We start from the raw sequence: 23637 nt of genomic DNA on the forward strand, positions 1-23637 counted from the left end.
CATCCAAACCCTGGCCCCAATACAAGACTTCCCAGTAACCCACTAAACCAAAAATCCCATACCACCTTTACCCCAACAAGTTCATCTAACTCCCTCCTGATAGCTCACCTTCACATCCGTAGCATTAACAATAAAATATCCCACCTACATGCACTCCTAGATGTGCACACATTCCATAGCCTCTGTATTACTGAAACTTGGCTTAAACCTTCAACCAAGGACCATGAGATTAGCCCCCCCCCCAGGATATAACATCCTGAGATGTGACCGCATTACCAAAAAAGGTGGGAGAGTAGCCATTGTGTATAAATCAGAACTCCAAGTGTTGCTTTTCAATGTGCCACTTCCCTCAAACTCCATTACAGAAACCCTTACAGCTAAACTTCAAATCAATAACTATAAATCCATCTATATAATCTGTTCCTATCGTTCCCCCCGGAAACAATATCTGTACACTTGAAAATATACTTAGTGGCCTATCTACCCACCTACCTCAGGAAACCATTGTGTTAGGTGACTTTAATATAGACTGGGCTACCTGTAGGTCCCCCAATCCCATCAACCACATAAATCTTTATGGTTTCTCACAAATGATTACCACTTTGTTTGTGGGTTCTAGTAGGGGTGGTTAAGAAACCACACTAGACTGGATCCTCATAAACAGTCACCCCAGTACTTATAAGCCAGGAACCCTTCCAGATGACATCAGTGACCATGCTCTAACCTATATAATTAAACAAAAACTTCATAGCCCTAATGCTACTATTTTCAAAACCTCCAGTTCTAAAAAAAAAACTTTCATCCTGAGAACTTCCAAACAGAACTGAAAGCATGCAACTGGTCACCACTGCTCCATCTTCAACTTGACGCAGCAGTGACCTACTTTAATACTAGATTCCTTCAAATCCTAGACTACCATGCCCCCTATTGCTCTTCCCGAATAAAGAACAAAACTGCCCCATGGCTCACAAAACAAACTAGGCAAACAATCCTCCTAAAAAATAAAATTTGGGCCAAGTGAACAGACTCTAAAAGCCCATCAGATCACCTTTACTTTAAACAATTAAGAAATGCCACCAAAAAAGAAATTCTGATAGACAAAAAAAAAACTTTTACCTCCACCTCCAACAAACCCACAAACAAAAACCACAAAATTTCTGGTCAGCTATGAACAAACTACTTCGGCCAGGGCACTCCAAGACTCCTACCCCATCAGGAATCACCCATAATAACCCTAAGCTAATCACAGATTCCTTTAACAACTACTTTACAGAAGCCATTCAAACTCTAGCTAATACTCTATCACCCATTAGCACCCTCCCACCTAATACCACAATTAATCCAGTTCCTTCCTTTCACATACAACCGGTACCTACATCCCTCATTTGTAACCTCCTTCAAAAACTCAAGCCATGCACCCCTTCTGCTGACTGTCTACCAGCAGAATACCTGCAAATTGCAGCTAAAGCCTTTGCCTACCCTATTTCTATCCTTATACATAATATTACAGAAAGCAAAATCCCTTTTATATGGAAGGTCTCTCACATCATCCCTCTACATAAAGGTGGGACATCAACTGATATTTCCAACTTTAGACCAATCGCCCTACTCTCTCCAATAGCTAAAATAATGGAAAAATGTATCCATCAACAACTACTTGACCACCTCCTCCACAACAATTTACTTGCTAATTGCCAACATGGCTTCAGACCATTCCATAGTACAACTGCCCTGCTATCCTTTTCTGACTCTATAAACAAAAATCATAACAATAACTCTCTTTCCTCCACACTATTTATCAACCTTTCAAAAGCCTTTGATATGGTCAACCATAATCTGCTTATTGAGGTACTAAAAGCCCATTCACTGGACACACAAGCATTACTCTGGTTTAAATTTTATTTAGACAACCGACAGCAAGCAGTACTTTGGGATAATAAGCTTTCAACTCCCCTCCCTGTAAACATTGGAGTACCGCAAGGCTCAATCCTAGGCTCTATTCTCTTTTCAATGTTTATTATTAATGAACTAAATACTAAAATTCCTCAAGCCACCTGCATACAATATGCTGAGGATTCAACTTTAATATGCTCAACTAGGTCCTTAACCTCACTCCAGACCCTCACCCAAACTGTATTTCATATTGTGGAAAATTGGTTCATGCAACACTGCCTCCTCCTGAACCCCCAAAAAACAAAATTATTACTCTTTGCTCCTACTCAAAAATTACCACAAATTCACTCCACAATAACCTCTAACAATGGAACCACCATATCTCCCGATACCACAACCCATCTCCTGGGGATAACCATAGACAACAACCTTAGCTATGACGACTATATTAACACTACCATAAAGTCTGCCAACAAAAAAACTAGGTTCCTTAAACCCTTCCTTACACCAACAGCCAGAACCACTATTGCCCAGACCCACCTGATCTCTACCCTGTTGTATGCTTCTGCAATTTAGACCAATCTTTCTAAAAACAACCTTAACAAACTTGTCACTAGCTATAACAACATAGCCAGATTCGCCTCTGGCAACCCTTTCAGAACCTACCACTGTCTCAACCTCAAACAATTGGGATGGTTAGAACTGCAGCACCAACTACTCTGTCATCAACTTACTATAACCCAAAATATACTTTACCACCCTAATAATACCCCAATCCTCACTAATCTAATCTAACTACCCCTTACAAAAGCCTTACAACTCTTCGCTCAGCTAATAAGCTTCTAGTTTCCACTATTAAATCTAACAAAGCTGGGGAGTCACTTTTCACTAACACAGTGGGAAAAGCCTGGAACCAGCTTCCAAGTCAACTTTCTACTCTCTCTTCCACACATCTTTTAGAAAAACATCTTAAAGAATATCTTAAAAGTCACTGGCTTTGTCCCTGCACAAACCCTGACTGATTTTCCACTTTACCCATCCTGCTCTCCCTTTTACTTCACTTCTCTACTGTACTATGTTGCCTACTTGTACTAACAATTAAGCTAACCTCAAACCAAGAGGTAATATGATCTCTGTCCTAGTAAAAAAAACAAAACAAAAAAAAAAAAACAAATATCGTTTATTTTCTGTATTTGATCTTAGTTAATTCCCCACTAAATGACACTGTACACATTATTTTTTCTCTCAAATATTATTATCTGCATTTGATCACAGCTTAATATTTTATATTAATGTTGTATAATAAGTTTCTGCCTATGCTTGGAGCTTTTCTCCCTGGGCCTCTACTGAAAATGGACATGTACCCAGTTAGATTAGCCCGGTCAACAAATGTAACTAAATAAATAATAGAATGAAACCTCAAAACTAACTAACCTATCAAAACTAGTAAATTCCACACTAAACCGATCACAATTCATAAAATATACGAGTCCGCCCAAAATGGGCGCAGATATACCAACCCATACTCATTGTATTAAAGCAATCAAATAATGAATCAACATGTTCTGCAAGCTCCTGTCAAAACAGCTGGATTACTATCCTAACAGTATTAGCAACAGCTCAACACCACCAATCCATCAAACATCAATCTAAGACGAAAACAGTCTCTGAATATTAAAGAAACGTTTAAAGCCAATCAGGAAACAATAGCCTGTGGGCCTATCAAAATCTACCAAAACAGAATTTGTCCAATAAAAAAAAAAAGAAAGGGTTCATGCAGCTTTGTGATTGCTGTATAAACCAAAATAAAATCTATTGGGGTTGAAAATCACTACCTCTAGAGCTAAAGCGAAAGCGAAGGGCAACTATCTCCTTGTACATATTAATACATAAAACTAAATGCCCCAAGTAAACCCCATAATCACTCAAGGCAGACATCAACTCGTGCCTTTCATACATCTGCCCAATCCACATCTGCTTGAAATTGAACTGCTTCAAAATACCACTCAGTCCCTAATTATAAATTAACGATAACACTAATTAGTGCAAAGAGAAGTAGACTGCTACCCCATGCATATACTGTTCCATAAACCATTTCTAAGGTTGGTGAAAGCAATATCCTATCAGGATCGTGCTAAAATTAAAATCAACAACCAAAACCCACAACTCGGTCAACAAATCTACAGGAAGGAAGCAACTTCAAGGCATGTCTAAAGCGTACAAGTGTGAATCGGCTTCCAAACATTAAATGACCTATCAAATCACATAGAAATGAAAGTAGTTTTTCTATTTGTTAAAACATCAACAAGTGTACTATCAACTTCATTTTCTGAATAACTTTTGTAGAAAATCTTTACACATGTCATTAAAATTTTTTCAAGAATTTTAATCATTATTATTTAGCCCAGTGGCTCTAATAAACTGACCCTTCAAAACATTCTTATATACAAGGCGAGGATGCATACTACTTCTGTGTACTGTAGTATTCTTTTTGCAGCTTTTTTTTTATATATAGTATTAATACAATCATCATCTTTAACACCGATACATCCATAAAATTAAACTGTCATAGTGCTTGATAGTAATTTTCAAAAAGGTCGTAGTGTTATGCAAAAATTCAATAAACGTATACAGATCTTGTATTGACCCTGTCCAAATAAATATATACAAACAAAATGTACATAGAATTTGAGATATTTAGTGAATAGATAACAAAATGTAAACAGAGTTTTAGTGAATAGATGGCCAGTCAAAACATGTCAATTCCCATAAAGCCAAAACTCTGTTCGCATAGCCATTGGTGCATACAGTGCTCATGGCAACACCCATTTCTGTAAATAGTATTTCTCATTAAACAAAAAATATTATTTTCTAAAATTGAGAAATATGGGTATCAAATTTATTATGCTATTGGTGTAATTAGTATAATTTGATAAAAATTGTCTCATTATCTCTTCTTTCGGCTATTCCCGTTAGGGGTCGCCACAGCGGATCCCTTGTTTCCGTTTCTTCCTGTCCTCTACATCTTGCTCTGTCACACCAACCACCTGCATGTTCTCTCTCACCACATCCATAAACCTTATCTTAGGCCTTCCTCTTTTCCTGTTACCCGGTACCTTCATCCTTAGCATTTTTTTCCCAATATACCCAGCATCCCTCCTCAGCACATGACCAAACCAACGTAATCGTGCCTCTGTGGCTTTGATAAAAATTGTCTAATACTTCCAATCTCAAATTCATTGGGTATCACAATAGATAATGAATTTACATCCCGTCTGACAAAGAATACGTTTCTATATAATTAACATTTTTATAGACTTGAGACAAATGCATAGCATCTCTTGTTCTGTAGTACTGCTCACCCCCAGCCTTCAGTACCACACCATGTTCTGTAGTACTGCTCACCCCCAGCCTTCAGTACCACACCATGTTCTGTAGTACTGCTCAGAACCAGCCTTCAGTACATCATGTTCTGCAGTACGGCTCAGTTTCTCACCTCCCACATTTGAAGGATTTTGTGATGTACTATTTTTTAGTCCTAGATGCAGTTCTTATGCTGTTCTCTACTCTTTACGCTTTAATTCTGTTTCAGCAGTTCTGCTTCTGGTCAACAGACCTTCTCTCATTATAAAAGACAAATGACATTTCCAAATGGAGCCTATGAAAATAAAACTAGCAGCTTTGATAAGATTGCTGCACTTGGTATATTTAAGACTTTTTGCTAGACTGATGCACTCCATTCATCCTTTACCTACTTTGATTCTTAGTTTACTGTTAGACAAAAACAGGGGAAGAACTGAAAACTGTAATTAACTGATCATGTACTTACTGTCAGTGCTGTTACCAGACTGAAAACTGTAATTAACTGATCATGTACTTACTGTCAGTGCTGTTACCAGACTGAAAACTGTAATAACTGATCATGTACTTACTGTCAGTGCTGTTACCAGACTGAAAACTGTAATTAACTGATCATGTACTTACTGTCAGTGCTGTTACCAGGCTGAAAACTGTAATTAACTGATCATGTACTTACTGTCAGTGCTGTTACCAGACTGAAAACTGTAATTAACTGATCATGTACTTACTGTCAGTGCTGTTACCAGACTGAAAACTGTAATTAACTGATCATGTACTTACTGTCAGTGCTGTTACCAGACTGAAAACTGTAATTAACTGATCATGTACTTACTGTCAGTGCTGTTACCAGACTGAAAACTGTAATTAACTGATCATGTACTTACTGTCAGTGCTGTTACCAGACTGAAAACTGTAATTAACTGATCATGTACTTACTGTCAGTGCTGTTACCAGACTGAAAACTGTAATTAACTGATCATGTACTTACTGTCAGTGCTGTTACCAGACTGAAAACTGTAATTAACTGATCATGTACTTACTGTCAGTGCTGTTACCAGACTGAAAACTGTAATTAACTGATCATGTACTTACTGTCAGTGCTGTTACCAGACTGAAAACTGTAATTAACTGATCATGTACTTACTGTCAGTGCTGTTACCAGACTGAAAACTGTAATTAACTGATCATGTACTTACTGTCAGTGCTGTTACCAGACTGAAAACTGTAATTAACTGATCATGTACTTACTGTCAGTGCTGTTACCAGACTGAAAACTGTAATTAACTGATCATGTACTTACTGTCAGTGCTGTTACCAGACTGAAAACTGTAATTAACTGATCATGTACTTACTGTCAGTGCTGTTACCAGACTGAAAACTGTAATTAACTGATCATGTACTTACTGTCAGTGCTGTTACCAGACTGAAAACTGTAATTAACTGATCATGTACTTACTGTCAGTGCTGTTACCAGACTGAAAACTGTAATTAACTGATCATGTACTTACTGTCAGTGCTGTTACCAGACTGAAAACTGTAATTAACTGATCATGTACTTACTGTCAGTGCTGTTACCAGACTGAAAACTGTAATTAACTGATCATGTACTTACTGTCAGTGCTGTTACCAGACTGAAAACTGTAATTAACTGATCATGTACTTACTGTCAGTGCTGTTACCAGACTGAAAACTGTAATTAACTGATCATGTACTTACTGTCAGTGCTGTTACCAGACTGAAAACTGTAATTAACTGATCATGTACTTACTGTCAGTGCTGTTACCAGACTGAAAACTGTAATTAACTGATCATGTACTTACTGTCAGTGCTGTTACCAGACTGAAAACTGTAATTAACTGATCATGTACTTACTGTCAGTGCTGTTACCAGACTGAAAACTGTAATTAACTGATCATGTACTTACTGTCAGTGCTGTTACCAGACTGAAAACTGTAATTAACTGATCATGTACTTACTGTCAGTGCTGTTACCAGACTGAAAACTGTAATTAACTGATCATGTACTTACTGTCAGTGCTGTTACCAGACTGAAAACTGTAATTAACTGATCATGTACTTACTGTCAGTGCTGTTACCAGACTGAAAACTGTAATTAACTGATCATGTACTTACTGTCAGTGCTGTTACCAGACTGAAAACTGTAATTAACTGATCATGTACTTACTGTCAGTGCTGTTACCAGACTGAAAACTGTAATTAACTGATCATGTACTTACTGTCAGTGCTGTTACCAGACTGAAAACTGTAATTAACTGATCATGTACTTACTGTCAGTGCTGTTACCAGACTGAAAACTGTAATTAACTGATCATGTACTTACTGTCAGTGCTGTTACCAGACTGAAAACTGTAATTAACTGATCATGTACTTACTGTCAGTGCTGTTACCAGACTGAAAACTGTAATTAACTGATCATGTACTTACTGTCAGTGCTGTTACCAGACTGAAAACTGTAATTAACTGATCATGTACTTACTGTCAGTGCTGTTACCAGACTGAAAACTGTAATTAACTGATCATGTACTTACTGTCAGTGCTGTTACCAGACTGAAAACTGTAATTAACTGATCATGTACTTACTGTCAGTGCTGTTACCAGACTGAAAACTGTAATTAACTGATCATGTACTTACTGTCAGTGCTGTTACCAGACTGAAAACTGTAATTAACTGATCATGTACTTACTGTCAGTGCTGTTACCAGACTGAAAACTGTAATTAACTGATCATGTACTTACTGTCAGTGCTGTTACCAGACTGAAAACTGTAATTAACTGATCATGTACTTACTGTCAGTGCTGTTACCAGACTGAAAACTGTAATTAACTGATCATGTACTTACTGTCAGTGCTGTTACCAGACTGAAAACTGTAATTAACTGATCATGTACTTACTGTCAGTGCTGTTACCAGACTGAAAACTGTAATTAACTGATCATGTACTTACTGTCAGTGCTGTTACCAGACTGAAAACTGTAATTAACTGATCATGTACTTACTGTCAGTGCTGTTACCAGACTGAAAACTGTAATTAACTGATCATGTACTTACTGTCAGTGCTGTTACCAGACTGAAAACTGTAATTAACTGATCATGTACTTACTGTCAGTGCTGTTACCAGACTGAAAACTGTAATTAACTGATCATGTACTTACTGTCAGTGCTGTTACCAGACTGAAAACTGTAATTAACTGATCATGTACTTACTGTCAGTGCTGTTACCAGACTGAAAACTGTAATTAACTGATCATGTACTTACTGTCAGTGCTGTTACCAGACTGAAAACTGTAATTAACTGATCATGTACTTACTGTCAGTGCTGTTACCAGACTGAAAACTGTAATTAACTGATCATGTACTTACTGTCAGTGCTGTTACCAGACTGAAAACTGTAATTAACTGATCATGTACTTACTGTCAGTGCTGCTGTTACCAGACTGAAAACTGTAATTAACTGATCATGTACTTACTGTCAGTGCTGTTACCAGACTGAAAACTGTAATTAACTGATCATGTACTTACTGTCAGTGCTGTTACCAGACTGAAAACTGTAATTAACTGATCATGTACTTACTGTCAGTGCTGTTACCAGACTGAAAACTGTAATTAACTGATCATGTACTTACTGTCAGTGCTGTTACCAGACTGAAAACTGTAATTAACTGATCATGTACTTACTGTCAGTGCTGTTACCAGACTGAAAACTGTAATTAACTGATCATGTACTTACTGTCAGTGCTGTTACCAGACTGAAAACTGTAATTAACTGATCATGTACTTACTGTCAGTGCTGTTACCAGACTGAAAACTGTAATTAACTGATCATGTACTTACTGTCAGTGCTGTTACCAGACTGAAAACTGTAATTAACTGATCATGTACTTACTGTCAGTGCTGGTACCAGACTGAAAACTGTAATTAACTGATCATGTACTTACTGTCAGTGCTGTTACCAGACTGAAAACTGTAATTAACTGATCATGTACTTACTGTCAGTGCTGTTACCAGACTGAAAACTGTAATTAACTGATCATGTACTTACTGTCAGTGCTGTTACCAGACTGAAAACTGTAATTAACTGATCATGTACTTACTGTCAGTGCTGTTACCAGACTGAAAACTGTAATTAACTGATCATGTACTTACTGTCAGTGCTGTTACCAGACTGAAAACTGTAATTAACTGATCATGTACTTACTGTCAGTGCTGTTACCAGACTGAAAACTGTAATTAACTGATCATGTACTTACTGTCAGTGCTGTTACCAGACTGAAAACTGTAATTAACTGATCATGTACTTACTGTCAGTGCTGTTACCAGACTGAAAACTGTAATTAACTGATCATGTACTTACTGTCAGTGCTGTTACCAGACTGAAAACTGTAATTAACTGATCATGTACTTACTGTCAGTGCTGTTACCAGACTGAAAACTGTCATTAACTGATCATGTACTTACTGTCAGCGCTGTTACCAGACTGAAAACTGTAATTAACTGATCATGTACTTACTGTCAGTGCTGTTACCAGACTGAAAACTGTAATTAACTGATCATGTACTTACTGTCAGTGCTGTTACCAGACTGAAAACTGTAATTAACTGATCATGTACTTACTGTCAGTGCTGTTACCAGACTGAAAACTGTAATTAACTGATCATGTACTTACTGTCAGTGCTGTTACCAGACTGAAAACTGTAATTAACTGATCATGTACTTACTGTCAGTGCTGTTACCAGACTGAAAACTGTAATTAACTGATCATGTACTTACTGTCAGTGCTGTTACCAGACTGAAAACTGTAATTAACTGATCATGTACTTACTGTCAGTGCTGTTACCAGACTGAAAACTGTAATTAACTGATCATGTACTTACTGTCAGTGCTGTTACCAGACTGAAAACTGTAATTAACTGATCATGTACTTACTGTCAGTGCTGTTACCAGACTGAAAACTGTAATTAACTGATCATGTACTTACTGTCAGTGCTGTTACCAGACTGAAAACTGTAATTAACTGATCATGTACTTACTGTCAGTGCTGTTACCAGACTGAAAACTGTAATTAACTGATCATGTACTTACTGTCAGTGCTGTTACCAGACTGAAAACTGTAATTAACTGATCATGTACTTACTGTCAGTGCTGTTACCAGACTGAAAACTGTAATTAACTGATCATGTACTTACTGTCAGTGCTGTTACCAGACTGAAAACTGTAATTAACTGATCATGTACTTACTGTCAGTGCTGTTACCAGACTGAAAACTGTAATTAACTGATCATGTACTTACTGTCAGTGCTGTTACCAGACTGAAAACTGTAATTAACTGATCATGTACTTACTGTCAGTGCTGTTACCAGACTGAAAACTGTAATTAACTGATCATGTACTTACTGTCAGTGCTGTTACCAGACTGAAAACTGTAATTAACTGATCATGTACTTACTGTCAGTGCTGTTACCAGACTGAAAACTGTAATTAACTGATCATGTACTTACTGTCAGTGCTGTTACCAGACTGAAAACTGTAATTAACTGATCATGTACTTACTGTCAGTGCTGTTACCAGACTGAAAACTGTAATTAACTGATCATGTACTTACTGTCAGTGCTGTTACCAGACTGAAAACTGTAATTAACTGATCATGTACTTACTGTCAGTGCTGTTACCAGACTGAAAACTGTAATTAACTGATCATGTACTTACTGTCAGTGCTGTTACCAGACTGAAAACTGTAATTAACTGATCATGTACTTACTGTCAGTGCTGTTACCAGACTGAAAACTGTAATTAACTGATCATGTACTTACTGTCAGTGCTGTTACCAGACTGAAAACTGTAATTAACTGATCATGTACTTACTGTCAGTGCTGTTACCAGACTGAAAACTGTAATTAACTGATCATGTACTTACTGTCAGTGCTGTTACCAGACTGAAAACTGTAATTAACTGACCATGTACTTACTGACAGTGTTGTTACCAGACTGAAAACTGTAATTAACTGATCATGTACTTACTGTCAGTGCTGTTACCAGACTGAAAACTGTAATTAACTGATCATGTTCTTACTGTCAGTGCTGTTACCAGACTGCAAACTGTAATTAACTGATCATGTACTTACTGTCAGTGCTGTTACCAGACTGAAAACTGTAATTAACTGATCATGTACTTACTGTCAGTGCTGTTACCAGACTGAAAACTGTAATTAACTGATCATGTACTTACTGTCAGTGCTGTTACCAGACTGAAAACTGTAATTAACTGATCATGTACTTACTGTCAGTGCTGTTACCAGACTGAAAACTGTAATTAACTGAACATGTACTTACTGTCAGTGCTGTTACCAGACTGAAAACTGTAATTAACTGATCATGTACTTACTGTCAGTGCTGTTACCAGACTGAAAACTGTAATTAACTGATCATGTACTTACTGTCAGTGCTGTTACCAGACTGAAAACTGTAATTAACTGATCATGTACTTACTGTCAGTGCTGTTACCAGACTGAAAACTGTAATTAACTGATCATGTACTTACTGTCAGTGCTGTTACCAGACTGAAAACTGTAATTAACTGATCATGTACTTACTGTCAGTGCTGTTACCAGACTGAAAACTGTAATTAACTGATCATGTACTTACTGTCAGTGCTGTTACCAGACTGAAAACTGTAATTAACTGATCATGTACTTACTGTCAGTGCTGTTACCAGGAAGCTGCTTTTGATGAACCATCATTCCTTCTTCACTGTCACCAGGTGGAATTGTCTCATGTTTCTTAATAATTAACCAAAGTTGGTCCACTGGGATGTTGTAACCTGAAAATAATCAGGAATCGTTACAGAAGTTTATACTATGTTTATACTGGTTTATTCCTACCTAGCTGATGGGCAAACAAACAACTTACTAATAAACCATGGATAAAGACGCTACCTCTGCAGTCAAACGGCTGTGTTCTATAGTCATTTACTGTTCCTCCATTGTGCTGTCTTTTGCAATGACTAGTGCCAGGCCATGTAACTTAAAAAGACTTAAAACTTTTCCACATACTTACCCATTTTGCTTTTTCTATATGAATGCTATTTCAGCACTGTTTTCCTAACATTGAATTTCAGAAATATTCATTTCTATCAGTACTCATTAATAAATTCTCTTGACAAATCTCTTTCTCTATTTTAATGCAGTGAAGAATAAATAAACACAAGGTAAATAAAAGTAAGACCAGAAAGCCTCAACAGAATGAGCAGAGTACGGCAATGCACAAGTGATTAAACTGATTGAAGAAATAAGCACAAGTTTATTTCAATACCTTGCATCAGACATCTTGCAATCTGTAATTAACCTTGTCATTTTTTTTTTTTTTAAGTAACACCAAGTACTAGACCATCAAGGCCTTTCAGGGAGGTATAATTGCAGTTTGACAATGCGCAGTCATGTCATTTGCAGGAAATGCATTCCTGACAAAGATTTTAGATTTGAATATGCCAAATCACCTAAACAGGATTTGGTAAGACATTGGAAAACTGTATAATTTTTTTAAATGTCAGTTTATTCATTTTAGGTGCTCTGGTCCTAGGAACTTTTTTACCAGAATCTTAATCAGAAAGTCAGAAAAAAATGAGAAACGGGAAAAAATGTAGAGTTAACATATGAAAATGCATACAAGTGACATACATACTGTCAACACCACTCAAACAGAATCACATGCAATTAAATTATGATGAACTGTTACACACTATTACTACACAGGAGTTAACATCTGGGCTTGTGAATATTCCATGTACACAACAAAAAGCATCTACAAACACATTGGTAAATGCAATAATGAAAGCAACAATTGTGCAAAATGTGTACAGTCATGCAAAGATTACTAAGGTAAGTATTTAGTTTACTTATTACTTATAGACATTTGTTTCCTGGGAAAGTCAGACTGCATCTAAAAGTCCCAGGAAGAAAAGCTCCAAAGTACATCATTTATCTAATAATATATGCAGTTGATACAGTGTTTCACATTTTAAATGCACAGTTCAGGTAAGACTGATTACATTGTTACAGAAATATTTACGTTGTGGAAGATAAGTCATTAGTGGCAGTACAAGGTGCACAACGTTAGTCCTGGGTTCGATACCAGATCAGTATAAATGAGGAAGATGATCTCATTGTAAGAGTAATGCAGTACAAAGTATACATGTGAGAGAGCAGTAATTAAAAGCTTCAGTAGATGAGAGAATAGCTTGTATTAAATTAGGAAGAAGTTACAGAAGAAAGTTACAAACAGCAAATAGGAAGATAGGAGAAAAGGAATGTTAATTTAGGAGTTGGAGGAAGTGAGATTCATGATATAAGGAAGTTCAGAATGGGTGATATCAAATACGGAAAGAGGAACACACCCATAATTTAGTTTAAAAGATTATGTAAAGGAGACTGTGGAAAAAAGGTTAAATGCCACGTTCCCTCCTGGCCTAATGATCAGGTTTCCATAATCCCAATATTTAAAGAAAAAGCAGAATTTTTAACAAATATATTTACACATTTACATTAAAGTTTTTAATAGGAAACTGGGGGGAAAAGTTTTTGGTGAGGGAGATATTTTTTACACAATCATCTTTACACAATCTTTTTTACACAGTATCTTATTTTAACGATTTTTTACAAAAGCTGAACAAGGTTTGTGTAACATTCACACAGCAAATAAGAAAAAACAAGTGGAATGGTTAATTGAGATATGGCCCTTTAAGGATGGTGGAAAGTTTACATAATTAATTGATTCTTTAATTATCTGTAATAAGGAAAGTATGTATATACAGAATGGCAGCAGTGTGATGGATTATCTGATGAAGTCTCTTTGAAGGGATGAAAGCGCTTATGGTATTATTGAGCAATAAATTATTTTTTACTTTCACACCTTGTAGAGAGACAGACTTTATTAATTTTTACTTATTTGATAGTAGTTTTGCCACTTTTTATTGGTTTTCATGATTCAAGTTTTGATTTTACTGATATGAAAATAGGTGCTTATTACAGGAGTGAAGCTAAGAGGTAGGTGGTGGCAAGGTTAGCTTTGGTAGAGATATTTAGAAAATGTTTATACCTGTATAACATTCCTAGTTTCTTATGCGTTTTCATATTATTTTGGATATGAAAATGAAATTTCTGGTTTACATTGGTTATAACTTCTATTAGTTTAGTATAGGAGACAACTTTTGATTTCTGGATTGTTTTGAGAAGGGTTATAAACTTTCCTTTTTCATGTAAAAAGAAAATAAGTTTCACTTTTAAGGGTTAAGTAACACTTGGGAACTTCTAAGCCATGCTTTGACAGAGGTGAAGGCTACTTGGGTTATCTGCTGAAGGTGTAATAGATTATTTGAAGACCAAATAATAACAGAGTCATCTGCATACTGAATTAGTGATCCATGGCAGGTGGAACTATCAAGGTTGTTGATAAAAATGTAGTAGACCAAGAACAGACACTTGCAGAACTGCGGTGGATTTAGGTAAGTATGGGTAGAGGGTACCTTGTCGTATTACTGATTGTTACCTGTTAGACAGACAGCTAGTAACTGTTGGATAGAGGGAGGGGGAAGATATAGGTTGGAGAGCTGATATAGACATTTTGTATGGGGAAACATGGTCAAAAGCTTTTGCCAGATTTAAAAATAGTACTGAGACTATTGCACCAGTGTCCCTAACAATATTAACAGTGTTCAAGAAAGACAGCAGAGCTGTTGTTGTATTGTGGGCTGTTCCAAAGTCATGCTGAGTTGAGGTTAAATTGTTAATTTAGGAGTAGATGTTGAAGAGACTGGTGATGTATATATTTCTCTAGTAGTTTGGAGAGGGGGAGAGGATTTCTTATTAAATATAAAACAGAGTCATTCTATTAGTAACAGGTTGTGTTTTCATAAAGCATGTGTGACATGACTACTAGACTGATATTAAACACTAGAAGCAGCATACGAGAAGAAAGGCATGAATGGGAATTGTGGGAACAATACATACAGAGGAGGAATGAGGGTTAAAAGGCGGCAGAATATGAATTAGATATGTCATTGACTGACAATGATTGGGTAGATTATAAGTGATGTATAATGTTTGCAACTAAAATTATTTCAGTATGGTTGGGGATATAAAATGCTTGAAACTAAGATGAAGTTAATATGGTTTGCTTTCATTGATATAAATGTATGATTACCACTTTTCACATAGGCAATTTCATAAAAATGTTTGTTTAAAAGAAAAGAAAGACATGCAACTAGTTCACTTAGGATGTTATGTACAGTAGTGACAGCATGATAAAAAACAAATACAGAGCCAGCAAGCAGGACACTGGTACTGAAGGTAATGAGATACAACAGTTTCAATCTATACATTAAGGCTATTCTTCAAGACTGATTTGATTGTCTCTAATTGCAGAGGGTTTTTTGGATGAATCCTGGGCACTTTGTGTAGATGTAGAAGGCAGTCAGGGAGTGGAAGAAAAGCCTATTTTTCCTTAAGAAGGAACTGCAGAGTCTCTGTATTGGATTTATCCTACATATACAGGAAAGTCAGAGGAATTATATAAGCTGCTGCAGGTCTTTTTTAAAATCTGCTGGTGTGTGCCTAATCCAGGGTACATAAAAGACTAAGGAACCATTTCTTAATATTGCCAAAGTGAGGTACCTGCTTGGTACTGCTGTATTTGTTGTCAGTCTGCACTAAAGGTTTAGTTGTCCTAGAGGTGAGTATTCTATCTTGGCTAACAAATTCAAACAAACAAACAAATAAATAAATAAATAAGACTCTGAGAAAGCTTGCTGACTGAAGATTCAACATTTCTGTTTGCTTTTCTAATAAAAGCAACAAATATTTCTGTTGGGTTTTGTAGTAAAACAACAAATTTTCCATTTATGCTGAATTCTTGTTTATCAAAAAAGTTTACTTATTGCTGAACTCTAGAGTTTCTTTGAATTTTGCTCACGAAAACTGGAAGATGCATCACAAGAGCCACCTCAAGCAGTCAACAAGTAATGAGTGGTATACCGCAGGGATCAGTCCTGGGGCCCTTGTTTGGGATATACTTTTCTGAGGTTCAGGCCAAAACCAGTGGGCAATGGCTGATCAAGTTTGCAGATGACTTTAAGCTGGGTGCTGTCATCAGTTCCCCTAGTGATGTGGACATCCTCCAAGAGGGTCTCATCCAAACATATGACTGGTGCCAGAAACATGGCCTCAAACTGAATGCCAAAAAATGGGTCATCATCATCCCCTTTGTGGAGAGTGACATCCCCAGAAATTATCACATTAATAACAAGGTCCTAAGCACCAATCAGCTATGAGGGACTTGAGCACCCAGGATGACAACAAACCGACTTTTGACCACCACATTGCCTCCGTTGTACAGAAAGCTTTCTACATGGCAGACCTCGTTGTACAGAAAGCTTTCTACATGGCAGACCTCGTTAGTGAGGGTATCTCATCCAGGGACAAGGTGGTCATAACATCCCTGTATTCTTCCATTATAAGACCCATTACTGAGTACAATGCCCCTTTCGGCATGTACCTCACAAAGCACATGCAGCAGCTGGAGAGACCACAGAGGTTCCTCACCAGGAGAATCCTGTGCCTCAAACATCTACCCTACACAGATAGGATAAAGGCCCTGTCCCTCTATTCAGTCTCCTACAGACTCCTCAGAGCTGACCTCTGTCTGGCAATCCCAGAACCTGTCTTGATGGGACTGCTGCATATCTGCAAGCCTAACTCCACTCGAGTAACCCTCACGTGCAACCTCAGTCTGGTGTGTGACATCAATTAGACATCTTGCCAGGACAGATCTGTGTCCCAGAGACTACCTCTTCTGTGGAACAGAGTCCTGCTCCACGTCAAGCAGACTACCTCATTGATGCTTTTTACATGCAACTTGGATAACTGGATGGGGAACAGAAAATACACCCCTGGGATTCCACCTGTGTCCCTGCTAGACAGGGGCATCAGGTGCTGACTTGTCAGAACATTGGCTAAATTCTTGGCTAGGCTTGCAAAGGCCTCAGGGCCAATAGGCTAGTAACTTCATATGGTCCTAAGAGCTACAGAATGTTCTTTGAAAAAACAGACATACAGACTCACCAGTGACTGTGAAGATTAAAAAAAAATCTGTGGTGAATATTTTGTGTTGCCTGGAAGGGTCTGTCTTCCAAAAATAATCAGCAAATGGAAATAGACTTTTCTGTTAAAAAAGCTTGGGAACAAACAGTGTCATTCTTAAATATCTTAAAACAGAATTTATCAGGGTCACTAGAAACCCTCTTTAACCACAGCCTTTGGATGGGCTTTGTCCCAGAGGAATGGAAGGCTGCAACAGTTGTCTGTCTGCACAAGGGGGGGTGGGGGTGGGCATCAACTGACCCAAGGTACTAGAGACTCTTAATCTTAACTAGTATTATCTGCAAGGCCATGGAGAGAATTATCATGGATCTGAAAAATAACGACATTGAAATTCTCCAAAAATTGGACCAGACCCAATTTGGCTTTGTCAAAGGGAAGTCTTGTCTCCGTAATCTGGTGGACTTCTTTGAGAAGGTCACCAGGGTCATGAATGAAGATAAAATGGCACACCTCACTTATCTAGATCAGGCCAAAGCTTTTGACAAAATCCCCCACTCTGGATTATAGATAAAATGACTGAGTTAGGCATAAACCCCTACGTCATCAGATGGATAGCCAACTTGCTCACTGACTGACCCATGCTGTCTGGATAGGTGAATCCATGTCTGATAAGAAACCTGTTACAAGCAGTGTATCACAGGGCCCAGTGATCAGACACCTCCTGTATGTATACTTCATTGAAGTGATGGCCAATGTTGGGGCCTCTGGCTCATCAAATTTACTGATGACTGTAAGGTAGAGCAACCACTGAATCCACAAACAATGTTGACATCACATGTTGACATCATAAAAACGGGCCTAAAAATGACAAACGACTGGTGCCAAAACCATGCCCTGATTCTAAATACTAAAAAATGCATAAACATACCCTTCAGTAAATCAATTATCCCTGCAAATGATAACACTGATAGTACACATCAGTTATCCCTGCAAATTATAATACTGAAAGAAGACCCCTAAAAGTAGAACCCAGTGGTTAGTGACCTAGAAACAAAGATAGCCAGTAACAAACTTTGACTACCAGGTAGCTAAAGTAGTGAGGAAATCCTTCTGTGTGGTCCAACTTATAAGTAAATGTATGGCATGAAGATCAAAGGAAGTCATAGTGCCATTATACTCAGCCCTCATCAGGCCCATAATTTAGTACAATGGTTCCTTCTGCATGTATCTAAGCAGACACTTACACCAACTGGAGCGGCCCCAGAGGTTATTCACTAAAAAAAGTTCAAAGTGGAAGACACACGTCTTATCCAGACTGACTAAAAGCTCTATCCCTTTGTTCAGTCTCTTATTGTTTATTGAGAAGGGACTTGTACCTGACCTACAAGGCATTCTCCTATCCAGCCCCGATAAAAATATTACATATTTGCAAGAAAAATTATAAAAGGGTTACACATTACATGGACCTGAACCTTATTTGTGACTCTAACAGAACTTGCTGGAGAGACAAATTACAAAGGCGACCTCATCTATGGAGTAAACATCTCATGTACGTAAAACAAAGCTTGTCTCTCACTCTCTTCAAAAATAATTGGGATAAATGACAAGGGAACAGCAAATTCACTCCTTGGGTACTTCCCATGTCCCTTATGGACAGAAGCAGTATGTAAAACGACTCAGCACTCCAACATCCAAATAACCACTACCCCATCCCTTATCTGTAAAATATAATATTGGGATATCCTGGGTATTATTGGCTAGGCTTGTAAAGGGTCTTGTGCCATTAGCCTAGTAATCACCTATGAACCTTAATGTCAGCACCATGGAAATGTGTATAAAATTGCAATTAATTTACTAATCAATCCACAATTTTTTTTCACAATGGAAATAATGTAAATTGCTTTACGAATACTTTTCTACATTACTAATTTTACTACCACTGTCAAAATATTAAATTTTACTAAGGTATTCTTTTACACTGTGACACTGTAATATGTAATGGCATAAAGAGCTTTTCTCTTGGCCTCTGCTGAAAACGAGTATTTTTCCGGAGATGGACTTTCCTGGTAGACACGTGGACATCTGAATATTCCAATCAATCACACAGGATACAGCACATCAGAGCTCATTTGAAAACACATACAGAGAACATTTATTACAAGTCCAAATGGAGAGGTGAAATCTGCAAGAAAAAGAGCATAATATAGGTGGAACAGAGTTCACCTTCAAGTCCTGGTGAGCAGTTTCATTTGGTGGACCTTTTCTTTTTACAAAATCTACCAAGGACAGCACTGATATACAGAATGCACTTTATATACAACAGGAGAAAAGCAAGTGAAAAGTTAAACAAAAAAGAATACTGAATGTACAAGTCTGAGGATAAAAAAGTGCCCAATCCTGGTGTACACACTGGTGCCAGGACTGGAAAAAAAAAGCCAGAGTGTAGAATCCCCAGCACATGGAAACATATCTCTCAACTGCCCAGATTTTCTCAGAAGGTTCAGTTTTTTGTCTCAAAATTTTAAGTCTGTTCCTCATAAATATAGGGTGGTGCAGTAGTGCAGCGGTTTGCATTGTCCTCTCACAGCAAGGTTATCTGGTTCGAATCTCTGCTGGGGTGTCTTCTGTGCAGAGTCTGCATGGCCTCCCTGCATTTGTGTGGGGTTCCTCCTGGTGCTATGGTTTCCTCCCACATTCCAAAAACATGCATCTGGAGTGTTTCTCTCCAGGCCTCTGCTGAAAATGGGCTATGTCCCAGTTGGACTTTCCCAGTGTTAAATAAAATAAAATAAAATTTTTGATTTTCTCGCAAATCACTGGGATGATCCGAGGAATGAAATTAGTAAATAATGTTGTACATTTGAGTTTCAGACTTCATATAGTTTAGAAAACAAATTGTAATACATACCCTGCTATTCTATCAACTTTCTAAGATGATAAGAGCAATACATAAAATCTGTCCCTATTTTTGGGCATTTGTACCCCCCCTCCCATTATGGCAGGCTTTGTCCAGATTTTTTGGGCTAAGAGGTTGAAAGGTATGCATGGAAACCTTCCGACAACAGGGTTAGGCCAGGCTCAGGGAGAAGATGTTTCCCTGTGGAAGAAAAATAGTCCACAAAACTGACAGCCCAACCAAGAAGCAGAGAGACAAGAAAGTGGACTGCTGAGGACAAGGAACAAAATCATACTGTTACTATTAATCAAGAAGCCCAGAATTTCCTGACAGAGGATATGTAGGCAAGAGCACAACAGAAGTTAGAGAAAAGAAAAATACTTGCACAAGAAAAACTGCCAAAAGCTACAAGTAAAAATGTAACATCTTTAATAAATGCAATAGCTCATGGAAAAATATGGGGGGGGGGGGGGGGGGGGCTAAAAAGAAGCCTTAGAAGAAATGGCAAAAGGTAAAGAAAAAAAACATTTTTTGAAAGGTATAAAAAAGAACCATGGATATGGGAAAGAAAGACAGATCTGACATGGTATACAACATGTCATGAAAAGGATTACATAGATAAACATTTGGTTGCCTAAAAAAATAAATGGCAGAGAAAGTGAGAAAAGGTGAAGGAAAACAAGCTGATGTTTTTGAAAGGTATAAAGATGAAAAATATCCGCAGGAAAGAAACACGATATCTGATATGGTACAACGTTTATGCAAGGAGGAAAGCCAGACTAATCAAAGAAAAATTAGCTCCAAATATATTTGTAGGGAAATACCGGCAAAGACACTCAAATATAGCAAATTTCACAATAAAAAAAGACTAGAGAGGGAGACTGTGAAAACAAGGAAGATTTATGAGGAAGAAATGACACAGAAACTGAGGTGATAGACCATCTGCACAGTGAAGGACTGACTGTGGAAACGCCAACACAGGCAGTATCACAACATGATGGGCCAATGGGTCCCCAGACAAAGGAGCAGCAGGTGGAGTGGGAAGTATCTGAAGAAGACCTGCCACAGGATGACACTGAAATTGCACAGCAACAGAAGAAGCAGGTGGCAACTATGACAAGTGTGATGTCACGGCACGATAGGTCAATGGGTCCTATGTGGGGGAGCAACAGATGAAGCATTTTCTGATTCTTCCACATTTCTCTTCTGCATTACAAGCCCCATCTTAAATCTGGTTCATCAAGTACTTTATGTAACATAAAAATCAGGTGAACAATGATGAACTACAGGTTTTATCATGTTAATATCCATGACTCTCTTCTTTATGTGAGCGTTTCTTAGTTCAGGTTAATCCAGACCATCTAGATTACTTAGTAACAGGCTGCAGTTCCATCTCTGTCTACCTGGTAAACGTATACACACCAGTTAAACATGTCCACGCATCAATGATGAATGTCTTCAAAAAGTAAACTTTCCTATTGAATGGCATAGTGAAACTATTAATTAACCTACCTATAGGTTTTATAATCACTGACAACCTTCTACTCTTAGCAGTTAGATTGCTGATAGGTTCATAGATTAGTACTAAGCTAACTGCTCTTGTGAGCCTTTTTTAAGCCTAGCCAATTACCCCTTGTGAGACTCAAACCCGTACCTTGTGTTTGCAAGGCAAACACCTTAACCATTAGTCAACCCTATGACCTAATTACTTTCAACTGACTTCATCCCTTTAACTTCATTTTTATATTTTCTACTTCCTGTACATTTAACAAAATTATTTTTAAGTTAATGACTGCCTTCTCCTTGTAATGTAAAGTTTATTCCATAACTTTGTATGGCAGTGTGTAACGTATGTCACCTATTTATTTTTTTTTAACACTTTTATTGAATTATCACGTAGGACATAGGCAAATGTACATGTATATGTATATAAAAGAAAACAAAACATATTAAAATGTTCCTAGTTACAAACATTACACTTCACATATGTTGATTTTTTGGTACAACTATAATCAATCCATCATTACATAAATTGCTCAATTTCTGCCTTCCCTTAAACCTCACTCCTTCTCCAAAACATTATTCGTCATGCATTGTTCCCACAATTTCTGTTTTTCTCTATGTAATATGCTCCTACACCTTTCTAATGATGCCATCCACTTCCACTTCCAGTTCTTTTATTTGGTACAATATTCAATACTTCATATACAGTTGCTTTAGACTTCAATTTCCGTTTTCTAGTATTTTTTTTTTTTAGGCCAGAATTAAACTTAGCAAGGACTACATCTACGCAATTCTTATCTTGTTTCCCAGTTCAAAACAAACATACATAAATAAATTTCCTGAGATACACACATTTACTCACACAGTATTCTTGACGGAGTACTCTGTAGGGAAATGTTGAAGTCTGCCAACCCATCACAGTCCCAAAACATATGTTCCAAGTTACCCGTTTCTTTCCCAGCACAACTCCAATTACATTGCAGTGACTACGAAACAGTGGCAAACCACTTTTCAGCTAAGCTATGACAAAGGGCAAACATCTATCTCAAAGATAAAATTTAAAGGAGGGATATTCCAAGGTGATTCTTTGTCTTGCCCTTAACCTCTTAACCTATTAAGCTGTTTACTTAACAGCTTAGGACATGCTTACAGTTTAACTCACAGAAACAAACATTGTTTAAAAACGTATCATATAACTTTTGTGGATGATTTAAAATCGTATAGTTCATCAGGTGAGGAGCTGAAAGCACAACAATAAAAGGTTAAAAAACTTACTCAAATGATATAAGAATGACATTCGGTCTTGATAAATGTATAAAAGCATCATCTAAAAAAGAAAAGTTGCAGCACCAAGAAAAAATGTCAAATTGGGACAGGAATGTGTTACAAAGGAATTTGCATAGGAGGGTATAGAAATGTTTGGGAAAAGATGAAGGGTTAACCATAAAACATAAACAAATTAGAATAAAGCTCAATACGGAACATTACAGAAGACTAAAGGTAATACTAAAACCTGCATCAACTTCTAGGAATAAAGCCCAAGCTATATTTATTTACTTATTTTTAACATTTGTTTACCAGGAAAGTCCGACTTGAAACAAAGCCAATTTTCAGTGGAGGCCCAGGGAGAAACACTCCAGATGCATGTCTATGTAACGTGGGAGGAAATCAGAGCACCCAGAGGAAACCCACATGAATGCAAGGAGGACATGCAGAACACAGAATGCACCCCAGCCGAGAATCGAACTGGAGAACCTCTTGTTGTGAGGCAAAAATGCTACCGCTGCAACAGCCATATAAATCAATTTGCTCTTCCTGTTCTAATTTCCAGCTTTGGTATGACTGCCTGGCCCCAAAAAGTATTAAATCAACTGGATCT

The 23637-nt window shown here is 37.4% G+C and overlaps 1 protein-coding gene across 1 annotated transcript in view; it reads right to left on the reverse strand.

The window, feature by feature from the left end:
* The window catches only part of LOC122797886 (zinc finger protein 300-like), a 156516-nt gene that overhangs the window by 89999 nt on the left and 42880 nt on the right, over positions 1 to 23637 (reverse strand). The window contains exon 3 of the mRNA XM_044066405.1: positions 11965 to 12087. Coding sequence (XP_043922340.1) covers positions 11965 to 12087 — 123 coding nt within the window. The remainder of the gene's footprint in view (positions 1 to 11964; positions 12088 to 23637) is intronic.

Source organism: Protopterus annectens, chromosome 3.part1 (assembly GCF_019279795.1).
Source record: "Protopterus annectens isolate FY-2018-M chromosome 3.part1, PAN1.0, whole genome shotgun sequence".
Taxonomy (NCBI): domain Eukaryota; kingdom Metazoa; phylum Chordata; order Ceratodontiformes; family Protopteridae; genus Protopterus; species Protopterus annectens.